We start from the raw sequence: 25376 nt of genomic DNA on the forward strand, positions 1-25376 counted from the left end.
GTGTGTGTGGGGGTTACAATGGGATGAACAGAGGTGACTCTTCACCTCTGTGAAGGGTGGATGTGCATGCATGCACAATCCATCATTTTTGATCATACAATCCGCAGTCAGGGTTTCATGAAATATAATTCCCGCATATCCAGGCCAATCACTCATAATCTAGCAGGAATAAATTTGAGTAAAAAGCAACCTTTTGCTGGTCTTAATTTAATAGATAACCCAATTTCCTTTGCTGTTACTTTTTTGTACTGTCATAGTCAACTTCTATCTCAAGCACTAATTTGCAAGCGAACAGCCATAGAGTGATCAATTGGCACTGATGGCTGCATATTAATTCTTCATAATTTCAAATATTGTTTTCTACTAAGGTTTGTTTCTGATTGTATTCTGAGTTACGAGGCTGTGTGTGTGTGCAAGATTGTGCATTTTATTTCATGAAACCATGAATGTGAATGGTATGATAAACAATGACTTCTCGGCCGTGTTATGTTGTTATGGGGCGATGAAAATGATGACCTGGATTGTCATCGGTGGCAATAAAATAAAATAAAACAAAACAAAATATATAAATACATGCATACAAACGTACATATAATAATAATTGAGAATTTGCGTTCTTTTTTTAAACGTGCAGTTCATATGAATCACTTGAAATAAACCAAAAGGGTCTGAGAATAGTGCATGATCTCCATCTATGTGAAAATGGCAGAAAAATTACACATCTCGAAAGTGCGTGTGTGAGCGCGCGCGTGCATGTGTGTACCAGTGAATATGCACGTGATCCACGAGGGCCTGTTTTCGTGCATGTTTTCCAGCGTCAGGTGTGAGACAACATACCACAGGCAGCAAGGAACCACTAATTGGAATTAGGGGTAAAATATAAAACTGTTTATTCTTCTCGCTGCCTCTCAAAGGGAAACACTTGTGACCCCCCCCCACCCCCACACACACACACACACACACACGCACACGCGCGCGCGCGCACGTACACGCACAGTGCAAGTCTGGACAGCCTGCCTCAGTACAGAGATGCACACTTGACACATCCCTCCGCGGGCAGACCGGCAAGTAGTCCCCAATTGTTGGTTTTGTTTGTCCACAAAATAGTGTTCAACACATATTTCTGCGTTTCTACAAACCTGAAGACAAATGACATTTAAGCCGAATGGGCGACCATTGCTGACTTTTATACAAACCACTTCTTCCTCACTCCAAACGGCGAAGCTGGAGCCTGGGAGAGGCACCGGGCGGCGGACGAGCACCTCGCAATTCCGAGGGCGCTGTGCGGCTCGCCGGCTGCTTGCATTTGTGCTCCACGCCGCCGTTTCACTTCATTGTATTCAATTGGAAGAATTAAAGCGTCATTTGGGCAATAAGTCTTTATTTTGACACGTCCGAGGAGATTGGCAAAGGCACCGTGAAAGGCAGAGTGGCATATATAAGTTGGGGCTCGGCAGAGGATCGAGGCACGCAGGTACAACGCGACTGTTAATGTTGACTCGCAAGTCGGAGTAAACGTTACTAATGTAACGCGGAGGTGCTGCTAGCCTCGGCGAGCTAAGTGGCTAACGCTAGCATCCCAACTATGGATACCCACACACCGCACTTGCAAGGAGGATCTCGGCCACACTTTGGAAACAAATATTTTCTTTTTATGAGTCGACGTAACACGACGAAAAGGAAGTGAATTTAGTTTTTATGTTATGAAAAAAATTTACTTTTTAATTTCTTCAACGAGAGTCGGTCGCTGACTGGGCGACGTTGAGCGTGTTGAAAACAAAAGGGACGCACTTGTGTTTGTCACATTAATGATAAACAAAGAGGAGATTTTATTGTGAAAATACTAGGGCTGAATTTGTTCGTCGGTCGCGTTCTCGGCACCCGAAAAAAATAAGTACATCTGGCGTTATTGCGGTGTAAAGAAGACAAAGTGTTTATTTTAACATGAATGCATCTTAAACATCGGTCAAAACCTGGGCATCTTGTCTCATGGCAACTCTTTCCAAATAACCATTTTTAAAATAGTATATCTATCGTTGTGCTCGAGGCTACCATCGGGTATGACCGAGGCTACCGCAGTAATTCTCCCTTTGGTGCTCATTTAAAAAAATATTCCAAGTTGTCAGGAGATTCGCGATTTCCCCTCAGCCGTAAACGTCGACTCAAACGTCGTAAATGTTCATTTTGAAGTATTACTCGGGTCGTCGGGACAGCTGTTGCAGTTGGGGAGGGGGTGGATGGGGGGGGCATTATGAGGGACAAAGACCCCCTTAGAGAGTCTCGTATTGTTCTTTTTAACACTTTTTGAAGTGGTCGCAAGTTCGAACAAGTCTGTTTGTTTATTTATTTATTTAGCCTGCTAAATTTGAGTTGTATGGACGCGTGTGTCCTCACGTGACCGATGAGGAGAAAGGCTGCTTGACAGCGTAACAAGGCCGCTGTGCATTGTGCAGTTTTTTTCCAGTCTTGGCGTGTTTTAGGACCATGTCACGGGACTGCTAATCCAAAGAAAATGATCAAGACTGTCTGTCGGTTCTCCAACTTTCCACACCAAGTATCTACTGAAAAAAAAAAACATTTTACTCTCCAAGCTACCTCTGTAACATGCACATTTTGAACTACAGTTGTGCTTAAAGGTACAGTGTGTGTAATTCAGCGTCATCTAGTGGTGAACTCATAGAATGCAACGATTTTCGGTAAATGCAGGCGCACTCGTTGCCTCAGGGAGACCACACACTTCGCAAGCCTACCACCAATTCCTTCAGCAGAGGTGCATGCAAAATCTCATCTCAAACGACTTCGAGTATTCCCTCAAGTGACGGACGAAGTGCATGGCATTTGTCACACATCATCATGTTGAGGAATTACATTCGCTAAGTTTGTCTCCTTCTAAGATCCGTAACAGAAACATGGCGGTGAAACATGGCAGCCTGCTGTCGGGGAGGCTCGCCCTATGTAATCTAATTAGCGATTACTTCACCTACAATTATATTTTTTTAAAATTATGTTGATGTGATTGAACAGATATTTTATAATTAATATAATGGTCGGTTTTTGAAATAATGGCCAGTTAAAATACGACAAATCCTTACACGGTTTCCTTTTAAATAGGAGGTGGGATACCTTTTCACAACCATTCAAAGAATAAGCACAAATGTATTGTACTTTAAAGCGAAACCAAAGTATGTTAATGCAAGCTGGATATGTTCAGGGTCTGTGGCGGTGTCTCGCAAAGCCATGCCCTCGGTGATGGAGCGCTCTGGGGCCGGTGTCCTGTCCAGGAGCCGAGCCAAGACCGTAACCAACGGTAACAGCCAACCGCATTCCGAGGAGGAGAGCAGCGATGAGGAGCATGCTCATGGTATACACACACACACACACACACACACACACACACACACACACACACACACAAAGTGACGACTTCAAAATAAAACACAGCGACACCTTTTACTCGTCCAAACATGTCATCTTTGACAATGTTGCATTGTGAATATAGCGTGCCACTTTTAACACAAATCATGTACAACTAAGCATGACCATAAACCTTATCATCATACACAGGACCACTCAAAAGTTTGGAAACATGTTCAAATGTGTGTTTCTTTTTTTTTTATTTATTTTTATTACATTGTAAATGAATACTAAAGACATCCACATTGTGCAGCAACAGGTAAATAATCATTTACTAAACTTGAGTTGCAAATGATGATCAAAAAGATTTTAAATACTTCCCAGTTGGCACCTTTTGCTTTGATTGCAGCTCTGCACACTCTTGGCATTCTTTCAATCACTTTGAAATGGTTCTTCAATGGTCTTGAAGGAGCTCGCGTAGCAACCTTCACTTATTCGTCACCTTACAAAGACATGTCGGTCAACCAGAACTAAAAATCTCAAATTTGGACCCGTCAGACCCAAGGACAGCTTGCCACTGACCTAATTGTCCATAATTTGTGTTCCGTGGCCGTTTCCAAATTTATGAGGTACTATACATACACACACATGCAAACACCTTTAGCGTTGAGATTACCGGTAATCGGTCGGGCCCTAAAAACGACTGTGAGCTTTTTATGACGACTAGAACAGAACAAGAGTTCATTAGAATGTGATTAAAAATCAGCTGGACGGCTGTTGAATGGAACTCTTTTTTTAAGAAATGATGAGTCGCTCCGTGCCATGTGTGTCTTGTGGCAATCCTGTCCGTCCCGCTCGGCTGCTTGTTGAATGGCGGCCATGTTGTTGACCACGCCCACCTCCTCCTCTGAGCGCTTCCTTTTTCTCTCTTGTTCCTCGACAGACAGCATGATTCGAGTGGGAGGAGACTACCAGGCCCAAATCCCGGAGTTCAAACCAGGTAAAAAAAAAAAAAAAAAAGAAATGATAACACCCAGTAATACTACTCCAGCTTCTGGCGTCACTCAGTCCTAGATATACCCCAATAGGGTTTTTCAGAGCCGTGCCAGATTATTAGTTGTCAAGGAGGCCAATATTAACCAATATTCATTTGTGGTAGAAGGCAAAATATTGGCGTAAAAAGAGAAATAAAACCAGAGAAATAAAACAAGTCCAATACTGTAATGCCCATCGTTGCATTTTTTAAAAATGTTTTTAGATAATGTAAATTTTATTTTTAAAAAAGCAAAAAAAAAAAGTGTGGCTGTTTTATTTATTTTATTGATTTATTTTTGGGTGGGGCGAAAATGGATTCAGAGCATTTCAATGAGGAAATTTGATTTGATAACGTGCCCGGTGAAATTGAGTCAACATACCACTGCAGTCATGAAACTGACGACGTCGTGACTGTATGGCATGTCAATTGCCGAACCTGTTTGACCAGGTGTTTTGTTTTTTTTCCACAATGAATCTTGAAATTTGCTTGCAATTTCAGACAGCCCGGCCCGTTACAATGAGAAGGACCAGAGGAGCATGTTGGTCTGGTGTCCCAACACTCAGCTGTCGGATGCAATGTGTACGCACTCGCTCTTTTCGCCCTATCGCTAACTCTTTGGTGAGTATTTGCCGCGTGTCTCCATTGCTCATTGTGTTGTCCCATGCAGTGGACGAATACATCCTGATGGCCAAAGAGAAACATGGCTACAACATGGAGCAGGTAGAGTAGACCCAACAGTGGCGTCACTTCTGTCTCCGCGACTGCGCCGGCACCCTTTGAGCGTAACGTGCAAACGCTGCCGGCAGGCGCTGGGCATGCTGCTGTGGCACAAGCACGACGTGGAGCGCTCGCTGGCCGACCTGGCCAACTTCACGCCGTTCCCCGACGAGTGGACGGTGGAGGATAAAGTGCTGTTCGAACAGGCCTTCAGCTTCCACGGGAAGAGCTTCCACCGCATACAGCAGATGGTGAGACGCCATCGTGTTTGACAGCCCACAGCCCAATACATCAAACGTATTTGACTTTGGTGTTTTTAGCTTCCGGACAAGCTGATATCCAGTTTGGTGAAGTACTACTACAGCTGGAAGAAGACAAGAACCAGAACCTCCGTCATGGACCGCCAGGCCAGGAGGCTGGTCAGCAAGAGGGAGAAAGATGACAGGTGAGAAGAAACAACTCTTTTCATTCGGAGGGGGGAAAAAAAGCATACGGAAGGATGAAACAATTTTTTTTCCAATGTAGCAATGACGAGCTGGAGGAAGGAGATCCCGGCAGCGACTGTGACTTTGAGCTTGATGCCAAAAAGGAGGTGAGCATCGGAGGGGGGAAAAAAAAAAAACTCACAGCACGATGCAAATGCGTCACTATGTGTGCACAGGCGGCCAAGCAGAACGCCAATAGCGCCGCCTCAGACAAGGTCACCCCCGGTCGCTCCGGCCCCATCAAGAAGGAAAACATCGGCGCACAGTACCGCCACCACCCTCTTCGAGCGCGCCGCCGGCCGCCCAAGGGGATGCACCTGGAGCAGGCCGACATCACGTCCCTGTCCGCCTCGCACGACTCGGGCGTGCTGACGATAAGGCAGCTGGACACGCAGCTGGTGTCACTCAAACGACAGGTGACAGGCGTCCCGTGTCGCCGTCCATCTGCGTGTGTGTGCCCATTAAACACCATCTTGACTTCCTCTTTCAGGTCCAAAGTATTAAACAGAGCAACAGTAGTTTGAAACTGAGTCTGAATGAAGGTGTTGACACTTTCAGGCCCACTGAGGTATATTCCTTTTTTTTTTTTTTTTTTTTTTTTAACCTCCGACTGAGAGGTTGCCACAATTTCCGTCTGAAGTGACGCGCTCCTCTTTTGCAGCCCACCCCCAAGATGAACGCTCGCTGGACGACAGAGGAGCAGCTGCTTGCGGTGCAAGGTGAGGGAACAGGGTGTGTGTGTTGACCAGCCTCGGAGAGAGAAAAAAATACACTCCATAATAAATTATATTTTATTTAAAAAAAAAAAAAAACACAATTAAATAGAATGAAAAACAATTGAAGAGTTGCATCTCCTTGCAGAGGATAAAGACTGTATGAGTGGACGGTGACCTATGGATAATATAGTTACCCTGAAAAACTATTCTGATTACTCACCTTTCCCCATTGAAATGAATGGTGAAGCCATTCATTAATCCAATGGAATGAATGGAAATGACGGTCATCATTCCAGCCCTGCAGAATTTTTTTTTTAATGAGGAAACTTTACACTCCATCATAAGTTTGTCGCATGTTCTTCTTCAATGTACATACATTGAATAGACGGTTCTGAAAACCTGGACTCACCCCCACTCACCCATTTTTAATATGCTTATATTTATATTTTATATTTATTTATATACTTTTTGTCTTCTACTTTCTTCCTTTCATAATTTTGCTGCTGTAAATTGGGAATTTCTCCATTGTGAGACAAATAAAGGTTTTCTTATCTTGTCTTATTCTGGTGTGTGCCAGTTGGCCACCTGAGGTCAGTGTAAAAGACATCGATATACTGTGCTGGTCACGCAGGTCCTCTGGATTACTTGTTCGGAATAATCATTCTTCACAGAGGATAAATAATATATGCAAAAGAGTATTATCTTGGCAAACACCGCCACGTCGATGCTGGAAGCCTGCCTGCCTACGAGTTTCCTGTTGTATCTTAGCATCAAGTACAAAAGACATTAAAAGCAATGACTGTGCAAGTAAAAATAAAGGCGGTGAGTGGAATTTCACTCTAAAGTGTCAATTCCCATTTTGCAGCAATCCGTCGTTACGGCAAAGACTTCAACGCCATCGCTGAAGTGATTGGAAACAAGACGTCCGCTCAGGTGAGCCACCTCAGGACTTTTTTTTTTTCCCCTCGCCACACATACGTGCTCATGGTCATTTGCTCTCGCATCGCTAGGTGAGCTCCTTCTTCGTGAGCTACCGCCGCAGGTTCAACCTGGACGAGGTGCTGAGGGAGTGGGCCGCCGAGCAGGTGGCCACCCGTGACCTCAGGCGGGGTGGCGAGGAGATGGTGACCGCCACGGAAGGGGGAGCGGAGGAAGACGAGGTGAGCAAGGGCCACACATGGCAGCTTGAGTTAAAGCGTGCATTTCATACACAAGGTAACTCAATGTGCTTCACAGAATTAAAAATAAAATTCAAGATGCAAAATCATTTTGAAATAAAAGTGATGAAGACATCCGTGTGCACCATCACAGCTTAATGCTTCTGCACCTTGTTTGCTTTGACCTCTGGGCTTCACTTATTGACCCGAGTCAAAGTAATCAACCTGTACATCTTGTAAGCTGAAGTACAAAAATCCATTGTCGTTTCCTCTCGCTGCTTCTCAAGGTCAAGATGGAGGACTCTCCTCCAGATGCGGCCGGGAGCTCCTCGCCCCACTCATCGAGCCACAACCCTTCGTCCCTGTCCCAGCCACCCCCGCTGCTGCGCCCGGCGCCGCCCTCTGCGCCGCCCAGCCTCCTGCGCCAGCCCCCGCCACTGCAGACCCGCCCGCTGCAGAACCGGGCCCCTCACAACCACCCGCCGCCGCCCCTCATCCGGCCCGCAGTCACCTCCTCCGGAAGCTCCAGCCTGCGGGCTTCTCCTCCCAGCTCCTCGCCCTCGGCAGCCATGCAGATGCCGCCGTCGCTGGTGGGGATCAAGGTGGAGCAGGCCAACTCGCACTAGGAGACGGAACACACGAGGGTTGCGAAACGGTGCAACATTTCTGGGAAATTTCAACGAAAAGTTAGCTTGGAAATATGCCAACTTGGAAACTTTCCGTGGGAATTGAGAATGAGAAAGGTTACACGTTTACTCGTGCAGATTTATCCCCGTGAAGAGCCACCTTTCGCTTTTGGAAATTCCTGTTTCATCCCCATTCGTTCCAATGGAAAATTTCCCAGTTGGGCAATTTGCAACCCTCGTTCCACCCAAAATGTTTTCACGGCGTCTCGTGAGCACTGTGGTCCAAAATGTCAGCTCTTAAGTGTTTTTGTATTCTAGCTGCACTGTCACACCTACCTCCAGACCACTGCTATTCCACACACACACACACACGTACACGTTCAATAGCTCAAAACTCCAAACACTACCTAAGCCCCTACAGTTTGAACAGCTTTTGCATTACAACTGGAACCCTCAGAGGATAGAGCAGGTACAATGTTGACCAGTTTTGAATAGCTGAGGTGAAACTTTTCAGGATGGGATGATGGGGATAAAGAGCAATGAAGTTTCTCTCCCTCTTCTCGCAGCCATGTCCTACTGGTATGAACTGGAGTGAAGTGTTTTTTGTTGTTTTTTTTTAACTAGATTTAAGATGATCTCTTTGGTAGTAGTAATAGTTTAGGTGTTTATTATTATTGACAAAGCACTAAGGAGCCTTTGGTGTGTGACTTGAGTTGTGAGTCCTCTTTGCCCCATCTCCTACAACTTATTCAGCCAAAGTCAGTTCTCGCTTTAAAAGCACAAGGGGGGAGAAAAAAAAAGACTTTGACTTTCTTATGACAGCTGCTAATTATGTTTTGATACAGGAACGTTATCCAAATTGTTGCAGTGAATCTGGTGTTTTTTGATAGGTAGCATGTCTAAGTGTAAAGCTACTGGGATCACAAGTCACTTCTATTCACGTTTGGCTTTCAAGCCGACTTGCCTTTTGATTCCTTTGAGGTTCACTCTCATTTTCATGCAAAAAAAAAAGGCTAATACAGCCTGTATGTGAAAAATTGTTAGACGTTTCCATTTGTTTTTTTTCTAGAATAAGGAATTGGCCACAGTTTAGTTTAATATAGTAATTATTATTATATCAGTTTGTTGCATGCATGTGCAGTAGAAGTGCACATTGAGTCGAGAGAGGAACTAGAGACAGAACAGATCCACTTGAACAAGGTGTAATTATTGTCATTTCAGATAATGACGAGCTTTGATCGCAGAAGTGTGCGACGACTTAGGGGTTCATTTCGTTTTTTTATTTGGAGAGTGGTCTCAAATTAAAAGATGTGTTGGGTGAAAATGAGACAATGCAAATGCACGAATTGTCGTGGGCTCTTGTCGCGAAGTTTTTTGTTTATTTATGTGTTTATTGTGTTGGTTTTTTTTAATCGATTTGATTTTCACGCTTTAACGCTGAATTGTACGGCGACATTGCCGTTATGTTATTACATGTGTCAAATTGAAAGGATTAGGTGAAGATGTTCAAGACTGGGAATTTAACAATGTCATGGTTGTGTTGTATGGTTTTGACCATTACATAATTTTGTGACGAGAATTTGCCGCCTTCTTGGCTAGTACGATGAAACAAAATCTCCCGACTGTTAGTTGCTTCGCTAACTTTTCTCATACATATCAATTTCCCCCAAATAAAGGACTGAGAAAGCAGTCAGAACAAAAGTCTGCAATGTGAGAAATAGCTGAATCTTCAATGTGGATCTCACGACTCTGTTCAGTAAATACTTGCTGAAATTAAAACGAAAACTGGTGGACTAGTTGTTCTAGAAGCCTACTAAATATTTAATTTTAATGGTTTATTTACGATAAATTGGGAGCTGTGAACACTGCTTAAAATATTCGAAAAATGCATCAATTAGATGCTTGAATATATCTTCAATATTTTAGGGAGAAAGAGTAAGTATTCATAATCATCACGTTGAAAGTGATTATTTGTCTCAAAACGAGACTCTGCCCCATCCAATATGGCGGATGCGCTGACGTATCCCAGCAACGGGCAAACCCGCTCGATGAGGTGCTACATACAGTGTTTATGGATTAGTTAATGTATATGTATGTGTGCGTATTCCGTAGTTGAATTAACTCTTAAAACAAGATTTTAATACAAACAATAAATTATTGACTTGGTGAGCAGGACCTGGATGACGTCATTCTGCTTCCGCTAGCTTTTAGCCTCCCGGCGTTGTCGTGTCGGAGTTCCCACGGTTCTTCTGGGTTTCACCGTCAGAATGGAGGTAAACACGGCGTCATCCAACTTTTACAGGCTTAGGTGCTCCATTCCGGGCCACGAAATGGACGTCCGGGGGCTCGCGGCTGCTGTTTTCCCGGAAGGAGCGTTCGTTTCTGTGTCCAGGGACCGGACCGGAAGGATCTGGGTCCCAAACTCAAGGTAGCTAGCGTTAGCCTGCTGGCCTATAATTCATCGTATAAAGTGACTTTGTTGCCTTAAGCGTTCATAAACCCCATACGGGAGATAATCAAATAAAGCGCTTTTCATCTTGCTTATGTAAAGTGCTGACATTTCTTTTCTAATGCTTTTGTAAAAGTGCTTTTCGAATTAGCTTTGTCATTCATTCAGTTGAAGCACTTATTGTCTTGCACATACAATTTACCTTGTACGTATTTACTTTGTATTGAATGAATGCCGTTGAGCAAAAGGCACGTTTCCCTAATATTGCAAAGTCGCAATCCATTTTTGTTGAAGGTAAGGCTTTTAAAAAAGTCATATATATACACCCACACACACTGGTACTTACCTGTTTCTGAATTAACAATAAAATTGAATAAAGTAAAATTAAATCTTACGCGTTCCGTGATTTAGATAAACCATCAAAAAAAAAAATCCCAATTGAAATTAACTGAAATTGTATTAATCTGTTTTAACCCCCCCATCCCCAAAAATGGCTGCGAGCACAAAAACTTTTTGTCGTCTGCTATAAAGAGGCTTTGTACACTTGTGCAGCCACCTCATCTCAGTTTTTAATTTTTACTTCCCCTATTGAAAATATATATTTTCAAAAGGTCACTTGAATTGTACAGGTCAAAAAAATGATGGAACCTGTTTTGAAATTATTTATACTGGTCTTGGGTTTTTTTTGTTTTTGTCAGAAAGACATTGCTTTTAAGCGACCTCCTGACCATTCTCCTTGCAAGTGTTTTCATTCCTTACTTGTTTGTTAACTGTTTCTCCCATTCCATCAACAGTTGAAGGCACATTTCTCCTTCCAAATGACATAAAAATTCACTCTGTGTTTCCTCTTTGTTGACAGCTCCGACAACGGTTTCACGGAGATGCAATGTATGTCGGGCCACTCGAACTTTGTATCATGCGTGTGCATCATTGCGCCGAGCGAAGTGTACCCCCGAGGACTCATTGCCACTGGGGGGAACGACAATAACATTTGCGTATTCACACTGGACCAACCACAGCCCTTGTACACTCTTAAAGGTCACAAAAACACAGGTGAGCATGACTATTTGACTATTTTTCATTAGACTTCTTGAGTTAACCATGAAAATCTCTATCCTGATTCGGGAGTAGGTAATGAGAGCTTAGTCCCCAATCCCTGTATCGGGGCGTCGTATATTGAGGAACTAGGGAATCAAATCTAATATTTGCCGTCATATGTTCTGTGTCATCTTTACAACGTTGTATGTCCACAGTTTGTACTCTGTCCTCGGGGAAGTTCGGAACACTTTTGAGTGGCTCTTGGGACACCACGGCCAAAGTGTGGCTCAGTGAAAAGTGCATGATGACGCTGCAGGGCCATTCTGCAGCTGTGTGGGCAGTGGCCATGTTGCCTGAGCAAGGACTCATGCTGTCCGGATCGGCAGACAGAAGCATCAAGCTTTGGAAAGCAGGACGATGCGAGAGGACATTTACAGGTAGCTTACGCAAACAACTCATTCCCGCCTAGTCAGGTCACGGTTTTATCGATGGCATCGGTCATGGCTCCAGGACCTTTGAAAAACAGTTTGTGGAGATGATGTAACCTCAGTCGTTTACTTTTGTGAAGTATCGGCTTTATAACCTAGTCACCCAGCGGTCAGTCATCATCAAGAGAATAACTTTTTGTTCCGATTTAGGTCACGAGGATTGCGTACGGGGACTCGTGGTGATCAGCAGCACTGAGTTCTTCTCTTGCAGCAACGACACCAGCATCAGGAGGTGGCTGGTGACAGGCGAATGTGCACAGGTGTACCACGGGCACACTAACTACATCTACAGTATTGCCGTCTTCCCAAATAGTCAAGGTTTGTCGGCCTCAAATTGGATTTTAAACAGTGCAGTAAAGTCACCATCCCGCTACAACTTTTCCCACAACGTGCCAGGCAGCACTCACTGAGCTCTACTGGATAAAGTTTGCATGTGTTGCTGCTCCACGTGTGTCAAGTTGATCGTTTCCATAACAGCTATGCTAATTTTGAGTAGCCCAACCATTACGTTTTGCATTATGTAATAGCATTAAGATAGTGGACTTGCATTAAATTGATATGGATTGGTGAAACAGTTTGGTGTTTCAATATCCAAGATTTAATTCTGTTTCCCCAAAAAAACATGTCCACTGTCGTCCAACGTTTTCCCACCCCTGCTGAATTTTTGTGTTCCTTGCGCTAGATTTTGTGAGCACAGGAGAGGACCGAACTGTGCGAATATGGAGGGGTGGAGAATGTACGCAGACTATCCGCCTGCCTGCTCAGTCTGTGTGGTGCTGCTGCATCCTACCAAATGGCGATATTGCTGTCGGAGCCAGGTAACTCCTTCAAAACTTTTTTTTATTTTTCTTTTCTTTATCCTTTGGCTAACCGTCTGTCCTGCCACAGCGACGGCATCATCCGAGTGTTTACGGAGGCCGAGGACCGCGTGGCAAGCGCTCAGGACTTACAGGCCTTTGAGAACGAGCTCTCGAATGCTACCATCGACCCCAAGACAGGAGACCTCGGAGACATCAAAGTCGAGGACCTTCCTGGACCGGAACACCTCAATGAGCCTGGTAGTGGTTTTTTTTTTGACTTTTTATTGCAATGTAAGATAGTTCAGTTTCAAAATAGACAGTTTTCATCTGGCATTGATTTTTTTTTTTTTCCAGAAATATCAATCTGGCCAAATTGTCTGCATTTTTGCTTTCCCAGGGAATCGCGATGGACAGACGCGACTGATTAAAGATGGGCAGAAAGTGGAGGCTTATCAGTGGAGTGTCACTGACAGTCGCTGGGTGAAAATTGGAGATGTGGTCGGTGGCTCAAACCAGCAGACCTCCAAAAGTGTCATGTATGAAGGAAAGGTGAGGTCGCGTGTTTGCTGGGAACAAATTTACACCCTGTTAGGATGCATTAGAACACGAATTCCTTTTTTTTTTTTTTGTTTTTGTAAACACTGAGCAGCCTCAGTGTTCATAAACCTTGGAGCACCACCTGTACTAAAGAATTACATTTTAAAAAATAAATATATATTGTGTGTGTGTGTGTGTGTGTGTATTTTGGGAATGGAAAAGCAATGGAAATTTTTTATTTACGTATTTATTTTAATTGCTGTGAAATGAGGATGAATTATTTCGAAAATTCTAATTGTGGCCTCTGCCCAATATTCTAATATTGCGATTTAATATGAGATTATTTTTTTCAAAAGTCCTCCTCCCTTTTAATTTAATCAACACAAGCAATAAAATTATTATGTTTGATAAATGCATGGATGTACAGGATATGTAAATTCAACAACAGTGTGCTGTCAAATTGAACTCGATTAATTGTTCGGCTTTACTCTCCAAATTTAAAAACGGGTCCAATTTGTCTGGAAGAGTCAGTGTTCAGACTTTATTCTCAGACGATTCATGTCACCCCCCCCGCAGGAGTACGATTACGTCTTCACGATTGACGTGAACGAGGGCGGGCCATCCATGAAGCTGCCTTACAACGTGTCGGAGGACCCCTGGCTGACGGCGCACAACTTTTTGCAGAAGAACGACCTCAGCCCCATGTTTCTGGACCAGGTTGCTAATTTTATCATTGAAAACACCAAAGGACACGTGGTGGGACCCGCACAACCCGCCGGTGGTGACCCATTCACGGGTGAGGAAGACCGTTTTCTCCGTCAAAAGACGTTTTTGCGTATGAGGTGTGACAGAAAAGTTCCAGGACTGCCCTCATACTGTATTACAGGCACCTGCCTTGTTCTTGCGTCAAACTGTTGTTCTTTGTCGACCCGGCAGGGGGAGCGCGGTACATCCCAGGGTCCGCGGACGGAAGACCAAATTTTGGAGGCGATCCCTTCACAGGTGCAGTATTTGGCTTCGAAATGGAGAGTTTCGGTTCCCTTCTGACAATGGCCATTTGAACGTCTCCTAGGCTCTGGTCGCTACATCCCCGGCTCCGGCCGTGACTCAGTTGCTCCTGAAGGCGTGGCCGATCCCTTCACAGGTCTGCCTTCACCGACCCAATGCGGATACCAAGAGCCAAAACCTAAAGGAGGATTTTGATTTATTTCCTTTGGCAGGTGGAGGCGCTTATTCTTCAGCAGCACTAAGACCGAAAAGCACCAACATTTACTTTCCAAAGACTGATGGCGTGACCTTTGAGCAAGCCAATATTTCACAAATTGTTGGTGAGCATATTTGGTTGCCGATGAAAACTTGGCGTTCTGTTTGTGTCAAGTCTGGATTTTGTTCCTTTCTTGACCAGGCAAGCTGAAAGAGCTGAACGCAGGAGCCCCGCAGGAACACAAGCTCTCTGAAGACTTCCTGGAAAGTCTGGAGAGGCTGCTGGCGTCCGTCTGCGGGCCTAACGAGTGCCCGCCAACTATTCAACAAATCAACCTCCTCTGGAAGGCCTCGCACTGGCCTGAAGGTATAGGCCGTGTCTTACGCTACCCACATTCAATTTCAGAAATGTCATACCTGCTTTGGGATGAGGAGGATAAATACATAGTTTTGAAAAGTTTTGTTCATCTGTGTGGGTTTTGTGAAGTATTTCCAGTCTAGGTAGTATTATAAAATGGGTAGTGCATTGTTCACCAGGAGGCCCACAAGCCCAAACTTCTTGTGAGTAGTGTAAATTTTGAAGGCGAACTGAAAATAATTCGCGTTTCTTGTCTTTCTCGCTAGATATTGTATTTCCAGTCCTGGACATTCTAAGGCTGGCTGTGCGCCACCCGCAGGTCAATGAGAGCCTGTGCGGTGAGGCGGAGGGCGTCCAGCTGTGCAACCATCTCCTGAGCCTGATGAGGCCCGAGGGCCGCGCAGCCAATCAGATGCTGGCGCTGCGGATCCTGTGCAACTGCTTCAGCAGCAGGCCCGGCCCAGCCCCCGGCGAGTGTTGTCAACTGGTTTTAAAAGAACTGCAATGACAATCTTACGGAAAATCCCTTTCTGACGACGACGATGAGCTTTTTTGCTGATCGCTGTTTGGTGGAAACATTGACCTGTATGTTTGACAATAAATAAAAGGACACCTTCCGGCTTTTGCATTCCAAATATTCATTTGCAAAAATCGCCTTCACTTGCGTTTGAATGAATGCAGCAATTGGTGCATTAATCATGTGAAAAGATGAGGGAATCTCAGGAAGGAGACACTCCGCACTGGTCATCGTTGATATTTGTACTGTATGTTGAAATTAAGCAAAGTATTTCGTTACACATTGCAAAATATCTTTTCAGGAATTATTTGACAATTTATGACCGTGAATTAAAATTGAAATAAACGATCTTAAATGCTGAAGGTGACCACAATTTTGTGCTACTGGGCTGCCACATAGGACCACACATTTCCGAACAAGATGTAGGGCAAAAATCCCACTTTAAATATGGACAAAATACAAGGTCTTTATATATTTCATTGGGGGGGAGGTAAATACATAAATAAATGTCATTTGGGGGTTTTTTTCCAATCAAATGTAGCTCATTTCTTCCGATTTGATTTTCCGCGTACTGCATTGATACTCCACTACGCTAGGAGCGCAATCTCAAATGAAAAACACATTCACCAACCCCCGCCGTAAAAGAAGAAGACAACCTGAGGCCGCGGACGTATAAAACTGGGCACAACCACCAAACAGAAGAAGAAGAAGAAGTAAATTTTGGCGGTTGGCTCAAGCTGCCCGAACAGTTGAGTTCATCCTTGACTGAAAGGTAGCAAACCCATTTAAAACCTATCATCGTCGAATTCTGTTTTTGGATTTTACTTATTGGCTGTTGTTGAAGCAAAACCAGGCTGTTGACCGGACCTTGTGCCTTTTCTTTTCTCCGCCCGAAGTAACGATGGCGAACCAAACGCAAAAAGACGACGGCGCAAATCTGTGGTTTTGTCTGCTTGCACTGGGCTTGCAGCCTGAAAAGCGAATACACCTCTTGCCAAACTCCTCAAAACACATCAAAATGGGACCGTAAGTCTTCCCGTTGTCACGCGGTGGGGAATTTTCTCTGAACATTTACAGTAAATTTCTTTAGAGTGTTAACCAAGTGAATGTTGGCTTGTTCAACGCCCTAGTAGCAATCTGAAGTGGGAAAACGGTTTCCTAGACCACTGTCATTGTTTTTTGTCATGTCCTATACAGGAATATGTTCGACAAACCCAACAAGGATGCCTTTCACATTGTAATCCAGTTCCTGTTGGAAAAACTCAATTCAACACGATTTCAACAGACATACAAGTAAGGGGATTCAGGAGACGTGACTCCCTGTGGGTTCCTTTTCATGAGCTCTCCTTTACTATTATTTCTAGATTTTGCTGGCCTCCTTTCACAACTAAACAAGATACTGAGTTTCGCAAAGCGACCCGCGTTTGGCTGCAAGAAATAATGGTGAGCATTTGAAAGTGTTGGGTAAGCCAGGGTCACTTTGCCCTCAAACCTGGATACTGATTGTTTGTTTGTTTGTTTTTTGGTTTTTTGTTTTGTCCTCTTAGGCCGAAACTGGATACACCGGCTCCAAAGTTCTCGCATCGTTGTTACTCTCGCCCGGCGGCCCCAAATTCACCAGTTTGATGGTCCATTTAGTCATGCATGTCATGCAGCAGGAAATGAAAACATTCATTACGGGTAGATCCTTATTCAAACAGAACTTGAGAAATTCTTGTAAATGATCTTCAAATGTTTGGCTTAGATGACAGCTGGGTTGCGGATGCCGTCTTCAAGCCGACGTCCTCGCGCCGCATGGCGTTGAAGAGACTCCAGGTGGTCAAAAAAAGATTTTGGGAACAGGCAGCACACCAGGATCTCTTTCTGCTGGAGGTGCAGAAAAAATCCCAGTGAGTCCTTGAATGTCTGCGTTTAAGTGTTTTTTGGATTTTTTCTTTTTCTGATGTCCTATCGAAGGTGTAAAGTGTATTTATAGCTCAATGAATCAAAACTACGGTAAACATTTTACAACACAAGGCATCTATTTCAGCTCAACAGATTGCAAATTGCCAGATGCATGGAAATAAAAATGTGGGAAAATAATATTTCCACACTGCATTTCAGTGCAAAACTAAAACGCACACATGTAAAAGGAAAACATGGCCAGTAGGTTGTGTTCTCCATATTTCTATATTATAGCGCAGTGAACTGAGCTTTTGTCAACTATTAGACATTTAGTGAGAACAGTCATGTTCAAATTACATTCATTTACTGCTAAACGATGTTCATATTGCAGCGGGCAAACAGAGGATGGTGGACGGGATGTTTTTAACTCATGTAAATCACTTTTGAGTTGCATGTCTTTTATGAAAAGTTCTGTATCGATAAAGATTGGTTGATCAGTCTCGATGCTGTATAATTAAATTAACAAAGAAAATGCACATATACAATAAAGCCAAAGGACCAACCAGAATGACGCCGTTTTATTGCCATTTGGAATATCGTGGTGGGCGAATTAGTGGAATGAAAAGCACCCGTTTGGTGGTCAAGAGAGTTAATACTCACGGCATGAGTGCATTTGTTCTTGTCTTTTAGGCGCCTCATGGATTCAATGCGAGACCTCCGAGCTGAGAGTAAAAAGTATGACGAGCTACTCCAGTAGGTTTCCCCGCCGCACCTCCTTATTCCTCGCCGCTGTTCTTTGCCTATACCGCGCCGGTCAATCAGCTGCTTTTCTTTTTACTCTGCAGGCAGCACGCTCGAGATTCTGTTGAAGAGGATTCCGGTGATAAAGCTGACATGGTAACGTTTAAAGAAATGTACGAGTTCTGCATTGTGTTTTGCCTCAAAAGTAAATCCTCGCGTTCAGGTTCGCTCTCTGTGGGCGACCGTGGACGGAATGCTCACGACGACCGAGTCCAACCGAAAGGTGTTGGAAAGCGTGCTGCAAGGAGACGTGGACCAGCACGCGCTCGACGGCTCGAGGCGCCACCTGCAAATTCCCCGTTGCTTGCTTCAGAGGATAGAGCAGCCCTCGCAGCAGGTGAGTGCGGCCTGCGCGCTCGCCCGACTGACGCTTGCGTGACGACAACGTACGCTTGGCAGTTGAGCTTGGGGAAAGCGTACGAGGCCGGTCAGCTGAACCTCCTGTGGCCCTTGGAGCTGATGAACCACTCCCTGCGCCTCCTGAAGGAGGAGGCGCACGAGGGCTCGCCGCGGCTCAGCCTGCCGCAGTTGCGGCAAATACAGCAGCAGGTGGCCCGCCAGCTGCAGGAACTGAAGCTCCTCAGGTAAACCGTAAAAAAAGGACGGCCAATTGTGTGTGTGTGTGTGTGTGTGTGTGTGTGTGTGTGTGTGTGTGTGTGTGTGTGTGTGTGTGTGAGAATATTTATTTGAATTAATATCAAAAGTGGAACTTGATGCTAATTCTCTATTAGCCTGCCAATGGGATTTGACATTGACTCCTTTTGCACGGTATGAACTAGACTGAAGATTTCCAAGGAGGAAATTCCCAAGATGAGGAGTGCCATCCTAGAGCTGGAAGGCGAGTGGGACAGGAAGTGGGCAGACAAACTAAAAAGCAAATCTTTAGTCTCATTGTTCAATGACGATCCGGTGAGTGGTCATTCGTAGTCGCCCTTGGGTCAAATTTTGAAATTGAAGTCTGATTGTAAAGCCAGCCCTTTTTTAGGTTCTTGGCCTTCTTACAATGCCAATGCCTCGCCTGTCATTCGGAGCAGCACTCGACGGCAGCAACGCCAGTTGCATCTTCTCCCAGTTTCCTGCGAAGCTTCCTGGTGAGTGACGCCCAATGACCTTTGCGGTCCACTTCAGTTAGCTTGTCGTCAGTGTTGCCACAATCCCCTTGGAAAACCTCAAGAGGCGGTTCATGTCATGATCACTTGAGAATGAATAAGTGGCAGTTGGCTTTCTGCGAGCTGATTGCCACACAGTAAGAAATGTCTGCAAAGTCACTAAACTGAGAGAAGTGGTGTGTTAAATTAGTTTTTACTGTTAAAAAAATGTTTTTGCTCATGCAAAATTCTAGAGAAGTCTCCAGAGTGTCCTTCTCCAGCGGAGGGTGAAAATGAAAGCAATACTTCCACAGAAGACTACAAAAGGTAACTGCCATTTTATTTTATTTTTTTATTTTGTGGGAGGCAGATACTTGGGCAGTGCTAAGATGTGCTCTGCCCATCACTAGTCCTCCCTAAAGGATCCGTGCTCTCTGATGACTGTGGTGAGTGGAGAGAAATTGAAGACTACAAAAGGTAACTGCCATTTTATTTTATTTTTTTATTTTGTGGGAGGCAGATACTTGGGCAGTGCTAAGCTGTGCTCTGCCCATCACTAGTCCTCCCTAAATTATCCGTGCTCTCTGATGACTGTGGTGAGTGGAGAGAAATTACCACAGACAGATACGGAGCAGACACTCGCCCCTCAAAATGCATGTTTGTGTCCTATTTATTCAGTGCCCCGGCATAGGGCCGAACGATTTTAAGAAATCGAATCAGGCTTCGGTTCACAGGCAAAATTCACACATTTACAAATAGACGGAAAATTCCATCATAACATCTCAACTTTGAAAACTGTTATGCGAATGCATGGATGAAAACGGAAGCTAAGAATTGCTTCCCATGGTATTGTAACAAGATTCATGCATGGACATCAAGTCCTTGCCAACGGATGTTATTACAACTACGGTGGAAGACCCATCTTTGACTGGAAAAACTAGTGGGAAAAAAAAAATCCTCAATTTTGTACAATATAAAACAATTTTCAAATAATTAGGCTAAATAAGAGACCGGAGGCAAAGTTCAACTATTTCAATAAATAGTTTAACACCCGAAAAGGAAATTGAAATTATATTAAAAACAAAAAAAAAACTTGTTGAAAAATACAATTACAGTACTTTTGTTACGTTACAATACAATTACAGTTTGTCAGTGTGGAACAAACTAAATGTTAAAAGTACTCTAATGCCTAGCTGACTTTTTTTTGGGGGGGGGGGGTCATGGGTTAAAAATCAACAAAACAGCCTGTTAACTTTTTGTTGGGTTTTGGACGTGAGCTCTGACATGCGACATTTCCACGAGTATCAAACAATCTCTGGTGGCTGGTATGCGCAGGAATGGACGAGTCAGTTTGCTCTGCTATGGAGCGTGAAACATTGTGCATTCTGCACCAGGCCAGATTTTTACCTTAGCCAGCTGCCCAATACAATAAATATTTAACATCACCAATTTGCCAGTTCAATTTAAAAACCCTGTCCAGCTGAAGACCCAAGTTCAAGACTGTTGGCTTTTGATAAGGATGCAGGATGGAATGTGCAAGGCCCACTGGGACTAAACACCCTAAGTTTTGTTTTCATCTTCATTTCCACCAGATTAGGCAAAAGTGGCCTCAGTGAGAGGGCATCTTTTATTTGATCGGTGGAAAATAGATCTGACGATTACCCGCATAGCCGCGGAAGGAAATGCCTTGTTTTCTTAACATGGAACCCAAGTGCAGCGGGTGCAGTGAAAACAGCAGAGGCCCCGCCATTGATCCCTGTGGAACACCGTAAGACAGTGGGGCGCTGCATGACTCGGAACGACCAGCGCTAACACCAAAACCTCTGTCAGACACTCTCCCCTCAAAATGCAAGTTTGTGTCCTATTTATTCAGTGCCCCAGCATAGGGCCGAATGATTTTAAGATGTCGAATCAGGCTTCGGTTCAGGGGCAAAATTCACACATTTACAAACAGACGGAAAATTGCATCATAACATCTCAACTTTGAAAACTGTTATGCGAATGCATGGATGAAAACGGAAGCTAAGAATTGCTTCCCATGGTATTGTAACAAGATTCATGCATGGACATAAAGTCCTTGCCAACGGATGTTATTACAACTCCGCTGGAGGACCCATCTTTGACTGGAAAAACTAGTGGGGAAAAAAATTCCTCAATTTTGTACAATATAAAACAATTTTCAAATTAGGCTAAATAAGAGACCGGAGGCAAAGTTCAACACTTTCAATAAATAGTTCAACACCCGAAAAGGAAACTGAAATTATATTAAAAAAAATAAACTCGTTGAAAAATACAATTACAGTACTTTTGCCCTTGTGAAAAAAAATGGGTCATTCATTGATGATCTTTTTCATAAACAATCGAATTTTTACTGAAAATGGTCAATACTTTCTTTTAAGAACGACTCACAAGTCAGTGTGGAACAAACTAAATGTTAAAAGTACTCTAATACCTAGCTGACTTTTTGGGGGGGGGGGGTCAGGGTTTAAAAACAAACAAACGAGTCTTTGGACGTGAGCTCTGACATGCGACATTTCCACGAGTAGCAAACAATCTCTGGTGGCTGGTATGCGCAGGAATGGACGAGTCGGTTTGCTCTGCTATGGAGTGTGAAACATTGTGCATTCTGCACCAGGCCAGCTTTTTACCTTAGCCAGCTGCCCAATACAATAAATATTTAACATCACCAATTTGCCAGTTCAATTTAAAAACCCTGTCCAGCTGAAGACCCAAGTTCAAGACTGTTGGCTTTTGATAAGGATGCAGGATGGAATGTGCAAGGCCCACTGGGACTAAACACCCTAAGTTTTGTTTTCATCTTCATTTCCACCAGATTAGGCAAAAGTGGCCTCAGTGAGAGGGCATCTTTTATTTGATCGGTGGAAAATAGATCTGACGATTACCCGCATAGCCGCGGAAGGAAATGCCTTGTTTTCTTAACATGGAACCCAAGTGCAGCGGGTGCAGTGAAAACAGCAGAGGCCCCGCCATTGATCCCTGTGGAACACCGTAAGACAGTGGGGCGCTGCATGACTCGGAACGACCAGCGCTAACACCAAAACCTCTGTCATCCAAATAGGATCTAAAATAGGATCTCTACCGCTAATGCCCACCGGGTGCTACAAACAAGCCGGCTGAATACTTTGGCCTGCAGTTACAGCCAACAAAGCAAGACACTGTCTCCACTGTCATTAGCCGGTATGATGTAATTAAAGACCTCTTAACAGGTTGACTCTCTGCTATGCATCATCTTAAAACCTAACTGGAAAATCGCAAACACTCGTCTTTGGTGACAAACTCAAAATCCGCTCATGTTAGAACATTTCGCCTCCGATTGGAACGTGTGACCTGAGCACGTGTGGCACCTTTCTTCTGATCGATGAGTGTGACCTTTGTGCGCGTACCGCTTCTTATAGTGTGGAGATGGCATGCAAGCGTAAAATAGTGTTCACTACTGATCCTGGACTCTTTAGGAGCCTTGCCAAAAGCGGCAGCTCACGATCTCGAGATCGCGTTTTGCAAAATCACAGATAAATCGTTCAGCTCTACTCTGGCGTGTCCAAAGATTAAATGCTCTATAACGACATCTTGTTTGCAAGCGGGGGTTGCCCGGCAGCAGAGGAGCATCTGCACGGGGATGCGGCCGCCAGGTCATCCGGAGTCAACTCCTCCTTTGACTGGCTTCTTGACATGTCTGCATCTTGTCATCGAGAGACGACACCCAAACCACTGCAGGTGCTGGTTCACGTTCAGCTGCCATTTTTGGGTTCACTTTATCCTAATGGGCCATTTGCAATGTATCACAGTATCATTTTAGTGAATGAAAATGCTTTTAAGAAAACAAAAACTTAAACTACATAGAACTCTCACTCAAATTTTACGGAAATGTCCATCGTTTTTGTATTTCTCAATGCACTTAATACATGAGCCTTTGGGTTGATTTGAAATGATTTTATTTCGGCAACACAACCAGAAGGAAGGTCGAATGGTCGTTTGGGAATCGGAACTTGAATGTAGTGGATTTTAAGCCACAAATCTACTTTAGTTGGCAACTTGGCGAAGAAGGGGTGCAAAGTGAGGCCATACGAGCTTCAAGACTTGAGGGTTGTGATGCGTCTAACTTTTGAAGCAGCTTTAAGCACTGCACTTAATGTACTTCAAAGTCTGTGGACTGTACAGTATGTGTTTTTAAAATATATTTTTTTAATCCTGCACACAAGAAATACACATATTTAAAAACACTAAAACCTGCCCTGAAAAATACATTTAAAAAATTCTAAAACTATTTTAACCTTGATCACAGGCAACCGTGAGGCCAACCAGTCGCAGTCAGTCGAAGGTGACAGCGAAGCCAATATTAGACCTGGAATGTGATAACCTCGCCGACCAGGTAAAGCCCCCTCCCCCCCACCCCTTTTCAAATAACAGTAACGCTGTGATAACACGTATGTAAAAGTTTGCAGATGCTGTAACCACAACCAGTCCATCAACAGGCAGACTGGCAAGTTTGGAACTGGAGGGAATCCTCAGCATCCTTCACGGAGACCCCTTCAACACCAGAAAGCAGCTTCCTCGCACGCCTGAGAGTTTGAGTGAGTTGGCTGCTGCTTTTTCCTGTACTTTCAAAAATCCACTGATAGTATTGATAAGAGCTTCAATTCATTCTGCTGCACCTTGTGGTGTGCTTGTCATGGCCACAAGGGGGCAGTGTAATACAATTTCACAGACATAAGCAGCTTCTCATTTTTCATTTTTCTTACCTTTTTTCTTTTCAAGTTGTGGACGTGAAAAGCTCCTGGCAGAAGGCGCTCGAGGAAGACGATGATGCAAAAAAATGCGACAAGAGCGTGTTTGGGTGCCGCACTCCCTTCCGCGAGCCTTGCGGCGGTGTCGCGCATCGGCCTGGAAGCTCAGGCGACTGTGCCTCCACTTCAAACCACAGCAGCCAGCAGTCGTTTTGGGGCACATTCCACGCGACGACCCCAATCAGCCTCCAGCAAGAGACGCTGCCCCACCTGCTGAGCTTCGACAGTCTGCTAAGCCTCGAGGATGACACAGAGGAAGAAGTACTTATCCCCTGCCTGAACGAGGATGACACGCGGTCGGCGTTGAACCCCGGCGGGGGACACAGGGCGCAGTCGTGCCATGGCAGCTCATCTGAGTGCCTTCTATTGAATTTTGATGTTACGGCTGCAAGCGGAGAGTGACAGTTGCCGCCTGCTGTATTTCCCGCTGCATTTTGACACACTGAACAAAACCTAATTGCCACCTCTCCACTCGGCACATTCTCACCGAACGATGATAAGAACCAAGTGTCACTGTCTTGTACAGTTATCCGAATTGCATCAACACAAAGTCATCTCAAGGTCCAGTCCACCATATTGCACCTCACTGTTTCTGGCAGTGCCTTTCACATTCATGATTCAAACACAATTGTTACTGTGCAGTATTTTGGTTTCTGACATCTGGCCTGTTTGATTCACTGGCTGCCAGCTCAAAAATCATTTGCTGCAGTTAAAATCCAGTGAAAAACATATTTGCTTTGTTTCCATGTGATTATATAGGAGACGGACGGGTAGGAAAAGGGTGATTTAATCACTCAGTGGAAATGTTAGTGCCACTAACCTGTGCTTTTTGACTACAAGTTGGAAAGTTATGCGAGAAATGTTTCTATTTGAAAATGAATTCACTTGGTGTTTTATTTTGTAACTCATACATGTTTGTCGGCAATAAATAATAGTTCAACACTTATTTTGTCTCAATGGTACACATTAAAAAAAGTATGCCATCCCAATTAGAAAGAAATTTGACAAGTCAAGCTGGTGGGATGTTTCAAAGTACAAATGTTTTGCTCCTACGGATTTCTCAATTCCCTGTACTGTACTTGTTTTTCTGATCACTTCATACATGGCAATTTTCCGCGGATCCGCGGAAATCCGCCGTTTTATTTCTTAAATTGATCATTTTTGTGAATCGTCTAAATCCGTTGAGAAAATTTTAGGGGCGGTCAGGTACCTTATCGTCGAGTTTTCACGAGCTCTCCCGAACAGTCTCTCCGTTTTCCGTTTGTAAACAGCCCTGCGATTGGACGACTTGAAAGAATAGTGGCGATCTTGGGATTT

At 44.2% G+C, this 25376-nt stretch overlaps 3 protein-coding genes across 5 annotated transcripts; all 3 read left to right on the top strand.

Moving 5' to 3' along the window:
* The first annotated feature begins 1490 nt into the window (after positions 1-1490).
* On the top strand, positions 1491-9780 carry rcor2 (REST corepressor 2). The gene is made up of 14 exons (XM_019863229.1): positions 1491-2770; positions 3212-3361; positions 4298-4354; positions 4889-4969; positions 5058-5110; positions 5197-5358; positions 5428-5552; positions 5633-5699; positions 5769-6008; positions 6083-6160; positions 6254-6311; positions 7174-7241; positions 7319-7468; positions 7753-9780. Exons 1-14 carry the CDS (start codon positions 2701-2703, stop codon positions 8089-8091), a joined length of 1698 nt encoding a protein of 565 aa, XP_019718788.1. The 5' UTR covers positions 1491-2700; the 3' UTR covers positions 8092-9780.
* A 489-nt stretch (positions 9781-10269) lies between these two features.
* On the top strand, positions 10270-15472 carry plaa (phospholipase A2-activating protein). The gene is made up of 13 exons (XM_019863207.1): positions 10270-10519; positions 11400-11593; positions 11794-12015; positions 12217-12384; positions 12749-12884; positions 12955-13124; positions 13264-13415; positions 13980-14199; positions 14340-14405; positions 14476-14547; positions 14624-14731; positions 14809-14973; positions 15231-15472. Exons 1-13 carry the CDS (start codon positions 10359-10361, stop codon positions 15470-15472), a joined length of 2076 nt encoding a protein of 691 aa, XP_019718766.1. The 5' UTR covers positions 10270-10358.
* Positions 15473-16156: 684 nt separating this feature from the next.
* haus6 (HAUS augmin-like complex, subunit 6) lies at positions 16157-25021 on the top strand. 3 transcript variants are annotated; one of them, XM_019863257.1, is made up of 17 exons: positions 16157-16253; positions 16378-16507; positions 16679-16774; positions 16846-16924; positions 17029-17161; positions 17226-17370; positions 18056-18118; positions 18211-18262; positions 18330-18503; positions 18566-18750; positions 18946-19075; positions 19152-19257; positions 19509-19581; positions 22854-22989; positions 23558-23644; positions 23711-23846; positions 24031-25021. In XM_019863257.1, exons 2-17 carry the CDS (start codon positions 16383-16385, stop codon positions 24459-24461), a joined length of 2151 nt encoding a protein of 716 aa, XP_019718816.1. In that variant the 5' UTR covers positions 16157-16253; positions 16378-16382; the 3' UTR covers positions 24462-25021. The 3 variants fall into 3 exon arrangements, with proteins under 3 accessions (XP_019718816.1, XP_019718817.1, XP_019718815.1); XM_019863258.1 differs by having other exon boundaries at positions 16172-16507; positions 23711-23872; positions 24016-24151; XM_019863256.1 differs by having other exon boundaries at positions 16173-16507.
* Positions 25022-25376: the final 355 nt, after the last annotated feature.

This window comes from Hippocampus comes, unplaced genomic scaffold (assembly GCF_001891065.2).
Source record: "Hippocampus comes isolate QL1 unplaced genomic scaffold, H_comes_QL1_v1.1 scaffold18, whole genome shotgun sequence".
Taxonomy (NCBI): domain Eukaryota; kingdom Metazoa; phylum Chordata; class Actinopteri; order Syngnathiformes; family Syngnathidae; genus Hippocampus; species Hippocampus comes.

What these genes read in the sequence shown, in the direction of transcription:
- rcor2 (XM_019863229.1), top strand. Translation starts at nt 2,701, where the DNA reads ATGCAGGCGCACTCGTTGCCTCAGGGAGACCACACACTTCGCAAGCCT. An exon ending in CACCAATTCCTTCAGCAGAG is followed by an intron (nt 2,771 to 3,211) that starts GTGCATGCAAAA and finishes GGATATGTTCAG; the next exon opens with GGTCTGTGGCGGTGTCTCGC. An exon ending in CGATGAGGAGCATGCTCATG is followed by an intron (nt 3,362 to 4,297) that starts GTATACACACAC and finishes GTTCCTCGACAG; the next exon opens with ACAGCATGATTCGAGTGGGA.
- plaa (XM_019863207.1), top strand. Translation starts at nt 10,359, where the DNA reads ATGGAGGTAAACACGGCGTCATCCAACTTTTACAGGCTTAGGTGCTCC. An exon ending in ATCTGGGTCCCAAACTCAAG is followed by an intron (nt 10,520 to 11,399) that starts GTAGCTAGCGTT and finishes CTTTGTTGACAG; the next exon opens with CTCCGACAACGGTTTCACGG. An exon ending in CGGTGGTGACCCATTCACGG is followed by an intron (nt 14,200 to 14,339) that starts GTGAGGAAGACC and finishes TCGACCCGGCAG; the next exon opens with GGGGAGCGCGGTACATCCCA.
- haus6 (XM_019863257.1), top strand. Translation starts at nt 16,383, where the DNA reads ATGGCGAACCAAACGCAAAAAGACGACGGCGCAAATCTGTGGTTTTGT. An exon ending in AAACACATCAAAATGGGACC is followed by an intron (nt 16,508 to 16,678) that starts GTAAGTCTTCCC and finishes TGTCCTATACAG; the next exon opens with GAATATGTTCGACAAACCCA. An exon ending in CGACACCCAAACCACTGCAG is followed by an intron (nt 22,990 to 23,557) that starts GTGCTGGTTCAC and finishes CCTTGATCACAG; the next exon opens with GCAACCGTGAGGCCAACCAG.